At 38.0% G+C, this 12,596-nt stretch overlaps 1 protein-coding gene across 3 annotated transcripts in view; it reads left to right on the forward strand.

Moving 5' to 3' along the window:
- LOC127634996 (neuropilin and tolloid-like protein 1) overlaps nt 1-12,596 on the forward strand; it is a 169,918-nt gene that overhangs the window by 100,102 nt on the left and 57,220 nt on the right. For all 3 annotated transcript variants that reach the window (XM_052114802.1, XM_052114801.1, XM_052114803.1), the window contains exons 5-6: nt 2,342-2,383; nt 2,492-2,619. In XM_052114802.1, the coding sequence (XP_051970762.1) occupies nt 2,342-2,383; nt 2,492-2,619 (170 nt within the window). The remainder of the gene's footprint in view (nt 1-2,341; nt 2,384-2,491; nt 2,620-12,596) is intronic.

Below are 12,596 nucleotides of genomic sequence, written 5' to 3' on the forward strand. Positions count from 1 at the left end.
AATATGGTTTATGAGGACATTTCTAGTGTCCCAATAATTCAAATCACTTAAAAAACATACTAAATCTTTTTTTGAAAAGTTTTTTTGTGAGTGTTAGGTTTAGGTGTAGGGTTAGGGGATAGAATCTATAGTTCGTACAGTATAAAAATCTTTATGTCTATGGAGAGTCCTCATAAGGATAGCCGCACCAACACTTGCGCGCATGTGTGTGTCTTTGCTTTAAGGCGTCTGCTTCACAAAGTGTAAATTCTTTAAATGTCACCATCTGTCCACGGTATGAATCTCAGTGTAAACTGAGTGATTGCACAGCAAAATATCAAATATATATATATATATATATATATATATATATATATATATATATATATATATATATATATATACATATATAAGCTTTGCTAATCTCAGTGGGCTGAAAGTAACTAAACTGCCCACCTATTAGTTATGTGTTGCACACTGCAGCTTCAAATAGAATATTTGCATTTATGTCATGATAAAGTGTTACTGAAGCAGCCATATTGCTAAAGATATTGAGCTCTAAATTTTGGGAGGAGAATGTTCATAATGTAAAAAAAAAAAGTGCAAAAATTGTGCCTTGAGGGTGCCATAGCTTGTCACTGGTACCTGTGAGTCTAAAAGTATTTGTACCTTATCTCTCCATAACACCATCTGTGTCATGGTGATACTCATTCATTTTCAGCAAGAATCTGTAACTGTGGGCTCTTATAACCTCAGTTTCTAAGTTTGTATTTTTATATCAGCACTGAAACGTATCAGTACCTACTGTATAAATCCCTGTAAACAGTACCGCCACTCCCTACATGCATACTACGCAGTCTGCGTAGGGCACCAACTCCCTGGGGGGGCACCATCTTACCCTAGGAGGGCACCAGGAAGTCCACCGGCTGCCCTTACTCGCACATTATATGTTATTCAAGGACCCGAAAGCAGTTGCGGAATACAGAGACGATCGCTTCACGCTCATATCACGTGAACCACCCCACCCCCCGTCCACCTGGAACTCTGTGTAGGGCATCGATTAGGCCAGCGGCGGCCCTGCTTGTAAACATCTGCGTGAAGTTACCGTCAGTGAAGTATGGGCATGCAGTGAAAATAAATGATGATTAAGGTTAGAATTCTGTCTAACATCTCCTTAAAGGAGTAATTTTCCCAAAATTGAAAATTCTTGCATCATTTACTCACCCTAATGTCATCCCAGATATTTTTTACTTCTTCTGCTGAATACAGGGATTTTTAGATGAATATTTCAGCTCTGTTGGTTCATACAATGCAAGTGATGTGTACCAAAACTTTGAAGCTCAAAAATCACATAAAGGCATCATAAAAAGAATGTCTTCATAAGGGATCTGATAAGTGTGGGTGAGAAATAGATCAACATTTTTACTTATAAATCTCCTCTTTCATATTCTTCTTCCTGTGTTTCTGGTGATTCAATTATTTGTGCATATCTCCACCTACTGGACAGGGAAGAAAATTGATAGGAAAAAAGGACTTTAAATATTAAGCTATATTTTTCTGTTTCTCACCCACACCTATCATATTGATTCTAAAAATAACTGGAGTCATATGAATTAATTTTATGCTGCCTCTATGTGCTTTTTGGGTCTTCAAAGTTCTCTGGTGTTACCAACAGAGCTGATATCTATCTAAAAATCTTAATTTGTGTTGTGCAAAAGAATGGCAGTTATACACATCTGGGATGGCATGTGGGTGAGAAAATGAGAGCATTTATTTAATTTTTTGGTGATCTATTCCTTTAATTTGATGCACAGAAGAAAGAAGCCATATGGGTTTAGAACAACATGGTGAATGATGACAATTTCCATTATTAACAATAATATTAATAATAGTTGTATTATTATTATTGTTATTAATCATTCTGTAATGCATATTAAATGTGTATCCTGTACTGGAATATAGGAGTGTAAACATCAATTACGTTATATGTGAAAGTAACTAGTTACTCACTACTTGAGTATTCTTTTTATTGGGTACTTTCTTAATCTTACTCGAGTAATCTTTTTTAAATGATTACTTCTACTTGAGTAATTGTACTTTTACTTGAGTAAAGTTTATGGCTACTCTACCCATCTCTGTAAAAGATGCATATTATTTAGTACTTTAAGGTGTAATGAGTGACCGTGTTGTATTTTTTAATATATAAATTTTAAACATTTATTGAAACATATTTTATTGATCATTCAAAGTTGATTTTACATTGAATGGTTCAGTTCATCTAGCAAAGGACAATATGTATGTTTAAATCTGAATTATGTCTGAAATTGCTGTTTTTACATTACATCTTATTTTATTTTTCCAGATCCTGACTTTAAAGACATAGGAGTCTCTAAATCTCTTCCCTGTGGGTTTTATTCATTCTTTTATAAGCATCTTTCTTATGAATATATCTAATGGTTTACCATTTCCTTAGTATGCTCTAATCTGTAATTTTATGTCGCTTCCACTGCAGTTTGTGAATTTGAGATGGGAGGACCCGAAGGCATCATTGAATCGCAGCAGATCATCAAAGATGGCAAAGCCTCACAGACAGAGGCAGTGGACTGCAAGTGGTACATTCGTGCCCCTCCTCGTTCCAAGGTCAGTCCCCTGCAGTCAGTTCTGTCCCGACTTACCCCACTCTGCTAAATAACACCACAGTTGTTTCCCTGTTAACATTGTTTTACCCAGCCTACCACATTACTGACATATGACAGCTTGTATCTGCCTCAAGCAGTGCACTAACAGCCTAACACACTTGGCTTCCTATTTTGCAATCATTTGCATTATGTGGCTATTGAAAAACATCTTAGGGCAGATTTGTATGCAGCTAGGTGGAATTCAGTTGAAAATATGGCATGCGGGTGAGAAAATGAGAGCATTTATTTTATTTTTTGGTGAACTATTCCTTTAATTTGATGCACAGAAGAAAGAAGTCATATGGGTTTAGAACAACATGGTGGTGAATGATGACAATTTCAATTATTAACAATAACTGCCTCACAGACAGAGGCAGTGAACTGCAAATGGTACATTCGTGCCCCTCCTCGTTCCAAGGTCAGTCCCCTGCAGTCAGTTCTGTCCCGACTTACCCACTCTGCTTAATAACACCACAGTTGTTTCCCTGTTAACATTCTTTTACCCAGTTGAAAATAAAAATATGGCTGCACTTGGGTGCATGACATACATCACACTGAAAAAATATAATTTTCTTCCCTGCTGAAAAGGCTAGTATTGCTGGTCACCAGCTTATGTTGTATTTTGTTTGCTGGTTCATTAGAATGGGATGCTGGTGTTCTGGTATCTCCACCAGGCCTTTAAACTATCTTAGCCCGCTTCATCAGAAAGACCATGCTGGGCATCCAGCTTCACCAGCTAGATTTTGCTTGTGAAAAGCATATCTATGCAGCACCTAAGCAGCATAAAAAAGCCTAGACCAGCATGGTAATTGCAAGCTGGTTAAGCTGGCCTTTTTAGTAGGGATTTATCTGTGATTTTGTCTCGTTTTCTAGTGAAACATTTCTAAATATTTTTAAAACATAGATGCATTTACTTGAGAGGCAAAATTGTGTAAGATGATATTACTCAGGCCATGTCCACATTAATATGTTTAAGGTTGAAAACTCAGTTTTCAGTTTCCTAACGTTGTTTTCTAAAGTATGTTGTTATGGAGAGCATTTTCGAAGGTCAGTGGAGGAAAACACCATTCTAGTGTGGATTACATAAATGTAGCAAAATTAATGCATTTAAGAACATAACTGGCCTCGGTGTGCCCATGTTGATGAACGTCTCTTTTCTTTTCTTTTTACCCATAAAAAAGTCAGACTAAGATGTCATGTAAATCGACCCCCACTACCCACTGCAGGTCGGCATTGAGGAATTTAAAGTCTGGTTTTCGGTATGCTATTGAAGAACTAATGTCCAAAAGTGTTTGTCTATCATAGACAATAAGGCAGACGACATCCAAGATGAAAAACACAAGAATTTTAGACAAAACAAACAAAAAACTGCAATATTGGGGCGGAGCTTGCAGCACAGCAGCCATACTGGCCACCAACTGGGGGCAGTGGTGGCTCAGTGGTTGAGGCTCAGGGTTACTGACCAGAAGGTTGGGGGTTCAAGCCCCAGCACCACCAAGATGCCACTGTTGGGCCCTTGAGCAAAGCCCTTAACCCTATCTGCTCCAGGGGCGCCGTATCATGACTGACCCTGCACTCTGACCCCAGCTTAGCTGGGATATGTGAAAACTAATACATTTCACTGTATATGTGCAAAAAAACTGTGCGTATAATGTGTGACCAAAATAAAGGATTCTATTCTAACTTGAAGCTAAACTATAGCTTAATTTCAAATCATGGAGAGGCTATATTTGGGAAAATCAAACATCCGCTGCTCTTTTTGCCATTATGATTCAGATATATTGATAATTAGTGCTTTGTTCTGTGATGTGTTTCAAGTTTACTGTATCTATAGCCAACATTTGCAAACAAGTCTACCTGTGCCGGTTCAGGTGTCGCAGGAGTACGCCCTTGGCAACGAGCAGACGGGGTGCAGGATCTTGAGCCACGCTGGGGCAGGATTTGTTGAATGGCCTCCGTCTGCTCAGTGTTTCCGAATAGGCCAGCCTGGGAAATGGGAGCATTAAGGAATCATGCCTTGTCTGCCTCTTGCATCTCGACCAGGTTGAGCCAAATGTGGAGCTCCTTGACAAACAGAGTGGACATCGCCCGCCCGAGAGACCTTTGACCTTTGACCTTTGTTGCCACAGTGAAAGGTTGGTTGTCGAGCACAGCTCCTGCATCAATCCCGGGCTGGAACTACCCTTATGCAGTTTTTTGAGCACCTTGGCATGGTGGACTTGCAGGAGAGCCATGGCATGCCGGGCGGAGGCCATGGGCGGGAGCTTCGGGCGCCCACATGAGCATAGGTGCACCGTGAGCACCTTATCCACTGGGGGCATTGCCGAGTAGCACCTGGCCGATACTGCGTTCGAAAGCTCATCACATTCGCGGGCCCCGAACAAGAGGTCGAACAAGAGACAAGCCGGCACACTCATCCGGAAGCCTAACCAGGGCAAATGAGCATGCCAGGGAATGGGAGGTCCGTGGGGATTTACCCGGCGGAGGTGGTCCCATTGAGGTCCCCAAATCGCCACCAGTGCTAGCCGAGGTGGACCGAGATGGGGTGCTGCTGGGCTTTCTTGCCATGGTCATGCACTCGCAGTGAGGGCATGACGCACCTATGAAAGCTGTCTCTGTGAGCAGCGCCTAGACACGAGAGGCAGCGATCATGGCCATTGGAAGGAAAGGTAATGACCGCACCCAGGGATAACACACAAGCAGAAAGGCATCTTTAAAAAGACACATCTTTAAAAAGATGTTCTGTGTGCCGCTCTTTTAGAATATACTCTTTTAGGAAAAAATACTCTTTCAGAATAAACTCTTTTAGTTTGGTTCTGCTGAAGCACCCAGTGGCGATCTCTGCAGTGCACTAGTGCAGAGAGGGGAGAAAGCCACTGTAATGTGGTGTCAGAGATCCAGCAGAGATGAATGGGAAGCCATGGGAATTCAGCTCAGACCACTCAGCTCCGAAGAGAAAATCTGAATGAGCAGTTCGCACGCCAGCTCCTTTATACCCATATGTGCGGGGGAGTGGCATGCAAATACAACTCGCCAATTCCCATTGGCCTTTTATCAAAAATCAGAGAGAACCCTAGTGTCACTTCATCGACACAACGTCGAGTGAGTGACAGATAGGGAACTCAGCAAGCTAGATAACTTATCTAACTTGCAGGCCAGTTTCCAGGCAGGTCTGAACAGTGTAAAAAAAAGAAGAAAATAAAAGGTCTGACCAGCATCTGCTCTCTGCCTCATTACTTTAGGTGGATTTGTAGCGACAAAATTGGCGACAAAAGTTATTGATATTTAGTTACAAATGTACATAGTATTGCTAGCTCATTTTTAATTAGCAAGTTTCACAGAAACTCCCCAAAAAAACTTTTATATAAAAGAATAGGCTCGCTGATGACTGTCATGTTTTTTCCAGAAAAAAACTAGCTAGCGCTACAACAAATAAATGCTTTGTATCTAAAGAGTTTTCACTATCTTCCACAAGTGACAAAATTGGCCAAAATAGTTATTGATATTTAGCTAAATATGTACATAGTATTGCTAGCTAATGTTTATTTAGCAAGTTTCACAGATATTTGCTTAAAAATAGAGGCTAGCCTCCTGTCCGATGAACGCCGATGGTCATGTCATTTTTTTCCAGAAATAACTAGTGTTACTCCTACAAATAAATGCTTCATAACTAAAACCTTTTGACTTTCAATAGACAATATTGACAACACCTGTTAAATAACTTATCTTACCTCGAAAGTTCGCCTCAGTTTTCAATTTGAAGCAGTAATGTCCTGGGACATCCTCTCTGGCTCATCCCAGGCAAATGGAGGATGACGATGATGACGATACATTTATTATTCATGCCCAGTTACTTCTTAACCAATCATATGTGCTTTTAGCTTATATTATCATGAGTATCTGGCAGTTTTCAGAAAAAAAATCGGTGATTTGACAGGAACCATGGGAATAATTGCTCCCAAATTTGAACGCTCTGGATAGTAAAGGTTAATGCATTAACTATCAAAATGTTCTAACATGTAATTAAAGTAGCTGTAAATCATGTATGAATCCACATGACTCCAGTTGTAGTTAAGGTTAGCTCTTCATTAGTTCTTGATTAGTACATGACTTAACTCATCATTAATTCATGCTGAAGTAAGTATTAATTCAAGTATTTATTCATGATTATTCATGGTCCCTTATTAAAGTGTTTTAAATTAAAGTAAATTTATTGTACTTTTCTTACCCATTTTTTTCCTTTCTTTAAGAATAAACCTCACCAAACTGTAATAGATTTATGCTTCAACATATTTGCCAGTGGGGTAAAATAAATAATCTTACTATAAAGTAAATATATATTGTTTTAAGAATGTTTAAATATTTCAATATTGTTGACAAGAAAAAACACTGATATAGATTTTTTTTTTTCAGTGCAAAATGTGCTCAGTAGTGGCATTGTTTAATGGGAGATGAGAATCAAAGAAAAGATTTCCACGTGGAAAAGGTCAGGCGGTGCAGTTTATTTGAGGTCAGATTTGCATTTTTTAATCGGAACACTGTTGCAAGAGAAGTTTGTGTGTGTGTGTGTGTGTGTGTGTGTGTGTGTGTGTGTGTGTGTGTGTGTGTGTGTGTGGTTTCTCTCTTAAATGTTTCTTAAAATTTCTTACCAAAAACTTATGGTCCACTCTGGTGTAATTGCTTTTTATCAATCCCCTATTCTCTCACTTAACTATTACTTTACTGCTTATACACCAAAAACGAAACACAATAAATTGCCAAAGCATCATTCTACGAAGTGTTGACTGTAAAGCAAAAATCTGTATTATGCCATGGCTTAGTAGACAATATTTGGGCTTAATGTGATTTATAGTTTCAGCAATGTATTTATTTATATATAACCTGGTATATCTGATGTCCTCCCAGAGGCGCAAATCAAAAGTATATGCCCTTGTCCTTTTCACAGTTATTAGTTTTACACAGCTGTTCAAGCATTTTGTCACCCACTTGCTTTGACTGAAAATTTTAGCTCTATATATCATGATTGTGTTTTGTAAATAACACAATGTTTGTGATGAGGAATTAGCTTTTGCTGAAAGAGGCACAACCTATTTCCATATTTATACCCCATTTACGCCACAGTGAAGCTAATGTTTTAATATTTGCACCACTTTTGCGAGCCGAAAAACATATTTTTCCCTAAACACTTGCAATCCAGTTTAACCAGATACTATCTGCGCTGGTATAGCACTGATCCATGTGTTTATCAATTCAGTCATTGCATTCTTTTAAGTGCAAACGCACATCCTTTCTCTTTCTTTTAGGTTTATGATAAATTGCACCTAATTTAAAAAAGCCAGCACAATTTGCCTTCTGCACTTAATGTTGCTATATTATAAGGTACATTTGTATTATTATTATTATATATATTACTGTTATTAATAATAATGTTAATATTACTATTTATTATTAACATTACTGCAGTGAATATTTCATTTTACTATTCAGTTGTGATATATTTATGTCCTGTTTCTTCAATTTCAGGCATCAAGCATTTATTTTGACTTGAGCTTGTATTTTGACATGTGTTTTGATGGAAGCTTCACTTTTCATTAAAGTGCAAATGCTGTGATTTAATTATATAAATATACGGTCTTCATGTGTTGTGCACTTCACAGTGGCTTAGTGCTCTGCTTTGTCATTTCATACAATGTGAATGATTCTTAGTGTCTATTGAGTTTCCAATGTATGAGAGGTCGGCTTCACTTCATTTAAAGCACGCAGCTCATAAAGACTAAATTTGCAGCTTTTCACAGTTTAATAATCACAATGGAACATATCATGATATTTATTTGATTAATTGTACATTGCAGTGGAAAAGGAGTAAGAGTACACACTCACATAAGCTTGTTAGCATTTGAAAGCAGTTGTGTCTCAGTCAGTCAGAATCTGTGTATCTTACGTTCATTCCATATTCGTTTAGAAATCAAAAAATGGAAAATGAAAAAACATCTTATCTTTTTATTTAGCAATATTTTTCCTTGGTAAATTATTCACTTAAACAGCATTTTCCCCTATAAAATATATAACTATATATTACTATAATACTTAATACATTTACCATTTTGCAAATTCGATTTTCCAATTATCTGTAACTCTTCAAGGCTGTTATTTCCCGAAAGGTCCACGAAAGTTCACGTAACTTTAACCTACTTTATTTTCTGCTGTTCCTGTGAGGATCATAGATGCTGGAACTTAGTTTTATGTTGGGATGTGGGAAAAGGTTATAATTACCAGAGATTCTCCCTGATTTTAATCCCTTGCGAATCGGTCATGCCAATAATTTTTACAGTCTGCACATTCACGCACCATTAAAGATTATCGCGTAGACTATTTTACCTTCTATAAAACCCCTGGTAAAAAGAACCCCTGGTTACAATCTCATGCAAACTGGCATGCTGTTAAAACAGCCATGGAGTCTGCACTGTCTGACCTGTGAACATAACTGGTGATATGTAACGAGCGATAGCGAGAACAAACAGACCCAAGAGCAGAGGATATATATATATATATATTCAGTTAAAAAACTGGAAAAGTATCTACACAAGCACTTAAAATTGTGATTTGTCCCCCATGTTTCAGAACATATTTTGCAGAGGGACAAATATAATGTGAACTGATTTTCTATTATTTTCTTTATTCAAGAGTGTAATATAGGATTTCAGTTTGAATAATATCATGTCATGGCTGTGACATGATATGAGTTTGTCGGTTTGTTTTGTCATTATCTCTTCCACGGGAACACTGATTGTTCCCAGAGGAACACTGATCAAGCATGCTGAGAAACACCTGTTCTCCCCTAATTCACACCCTTCTTTCGCCCATCATGTTCTCAGTATCTTTGCTAGATTGTTGTTTGATGTTGAGTACTAACCTTACTCTCTCTGCTTAATTGGTTCTGTCTCGTGTATCTGTTGGTTGCCTGCGTATCGGGTGTGTACTTGCCTTACAATTTTGCTGTGTGTCAGCTGGTCTTCCATGGAGGATACCTCGTCTCTGCCCACGTGTCGGGAGGAAGATCATCCATCTCAGCTGGACATTGTTCTGCACCTCACTAAGCTTCAATGGAGGATTCTACGAGTCTGTTCCTGACATCCACACTCCCACACTCTTCACGGATTGACCCTTGTGCGGCCATGGTGCACACGCTATTGGAAATCGCTTCCCACTGCTTCAGCCGGTACTGGGATCTTGGACATTCCACAACCCAGTGACTGCTCATAATTTTTGTTAATAAATCCTTTGAACGTTTCCTCTGCTCTTGGGTCTGTTTGTTCTCGCTATCGCTCATTACATATCACCAGTTCTGTTATATTTTGCCAGATATTCCAATCAATTACTTATAATAATCCCAGATTCAGTATATGATCATGTTTAAAATATCCTGCATAATTAATGCACTGCAATACATTTTCTGATAGGTCAGTTATGTGGCGACAATGTGTAAATGTAGAAGACACACCCACCTCTATGATTTCTGCAGACATCGCTTGAGTCCCATTCAAATCGACAGTACATTTACAGACATCTGCAGTAATAACATACACACATTTGTCTGGTAAACTTGTCCCGTCCAAATAGAGATTTCCTTCCCCCTTAAAATTCCCTTTACTGTATATCTCATAAAATAACCATGCATGATAACAATAGTTTTTCCACAAAATGCCATATTTACTATACTATTATTTATCATCTGAAAAGTCACATCCTCTTACCCCATGCAAAATATATGTTAGATCTATTATCTTTACTCCCCCTGCTGGTGACTTTTGTAAGTGCTGATGAGAAGAGTTATGTAAATTAAAAATATGAGTCATCACAACTTAGTACCTTCTCCCCAAGTGTTGGCTGATATACTAATATGTTAAAGCAGACTGGAAGTTACTGGGCCCTCCATTCCCACTGCCTCTCACACTTAGCATCTAACTAAACATGGTCTCAATACATGTCTAATATTCTCAGTTTGATTGAGATTATTTTCTTTAACAGTCAATATCATATTTGGTTGCCCACAGAATTCTCTCAAGAAGGATTGTTTGAAGCACAGATGGCAGGGAATATATTTTGTCTGCCCCCAGACATAGCTACTGTTGCTCAAATAGCTGTCCTCGCCACATCTCTCACAAGCCTTCAGATATCTCATCCAATTAAGAGCACAAGCTTGTAACCTTCAAGACACGCACATCTTGCTGTTTCTGTATTTGATATATTGGCTGATAGGAAAAGAAATGGGGGTGGAGGGGTGTCTATTCAATTATAATTTGCTTCCAGCAATTCATCAGTATGAGCATCTCTGAGCTGCACTTTAGACAACAGTTCCAGCATAAACATTTTTTTTAAAACCCTTGATCAGCATTGTTTTCCAGTAAAAAAAACATCCTTTAAATGTGATATATTTCCTTTAGAAGGAAATTTGTGTATGATCATCAGACTGGTTAGATTTATGCTTAAACAAACAATCAATAAATATTTGCTAGTGTGGTAGGAAAATTAAACTTAATTCAAGATATATTCTATGAAAAGAAGGGTTCATTGAGCTCTATTTTCATGGCCACACATATTCTAAGCACAATTTTCATGCCAGTGCAAGTGGGCATAGATGGGAGTGTTAGTAATATCTTGCATGCAAACGGTTGGTGTATCATACTGTATATTAATGAAGTGGCTCAAAGCACAATTTGATATTTTGCTGAAAGATATATGAGAAGTCTGTTTTCTGTGCAAAGTCTGAACTCAGCTTGAAGATTTCATCATCATCTGGTGTTAATAAATTAATGTCCAAACTCTGGAAATACTGTGGAAGTGGATCATTAAATGATGTCCCTGACAATCACTGTTGTAGCCATTTTATGAAACAGATTTGAGTTAAATTCTTGGTTTATTTTTCAGTTATTGTTATTATTATGTTTATTTTTACAAAAGTATTTATGATCTAATTTGTATTAGTTTTTACTACCTTATGGGGACATTTGGTTCCCACAAAGTTTAATGCACGCTTACACATACACACACACACACACACACACACACACACACGCCCACACGCACAATGTCTGAGAAGTTAAACAGTGCATATAGGCAAACCGGACTGCTGATATTATTTGTTCATTTGTTTTTTTACAGTACAGCAGATATAATCCATTTGTTCACATGTTTACTGTATTATATACAGTACTTATTTTATTTTTTCATGATAAGTCAATTTAAAAAATTGGAAAAATAACTCACTCCAGGGGGCACTGCAGGGGAATTTAGACCCTATTCGTGAAAAGGTTAAAACTAGCCATGCTTTGTGTTTCACTTGATCAAAATGATTAATAATACTTACATTCTCTATCATTTTAACGGAGCCTACATCCAAATACTGAACCACATTTTCATGCCTAAAAATGTGTGTCACTGTAATAGAAATATGCCTGACATTCAACAAAGACAGCTAATGCACAAAACAACGTAAGTCCATATTTCTATTCTTCTTATTCATTGCATACAGTCCATTTAAAATACCAACTTTTTATAAATGTGCTGTCTTTCTTTATATCGCTGGCAGTACCGCCACTCCCTATATGCATATTACGGAGTCTGTGTAGGGCACCAACTCCCTAGGAGGCACCATCTCAACCTAGGGGGGCACTAGAAACTCTACTGCTAACCATCCTTTACTTACTTATTCAAGGACCCGAAAGCAGTCACAGAATGCAGACGATCGGCTTGAAGCTCGCACCACATCAGATTATCACTTTGCACACCCCACATCCCCACCCGGTCTGACGATCACAATTTTGATTCCAATTTTGCCAGCACTGGCCCTGATTGCTGGTGCTTGACAGTATTATATGTATTATATAATAGGACAAAGATGGTGCAATAACCAGAAGAACCTCTGAATAAGCCTGCTTA

The sequence above is a fragment of the Xyrauchen texanus genome, chromosome 42 (assembly GCF_025860055.1).
Source record: "Xyrauchen texanus isolate HMW12.3.18 chromosome 42, RBS_HiC_50CHRs, whole genome shotgun sequence".
Taxonomy (NCBI): domain Eukaryota; kingdom Metazoa; phylum Chordata; class Actinopteri; order Cypriniformes; family Catostomidae; genus Xyrauchen; species Xyrauchen texanus.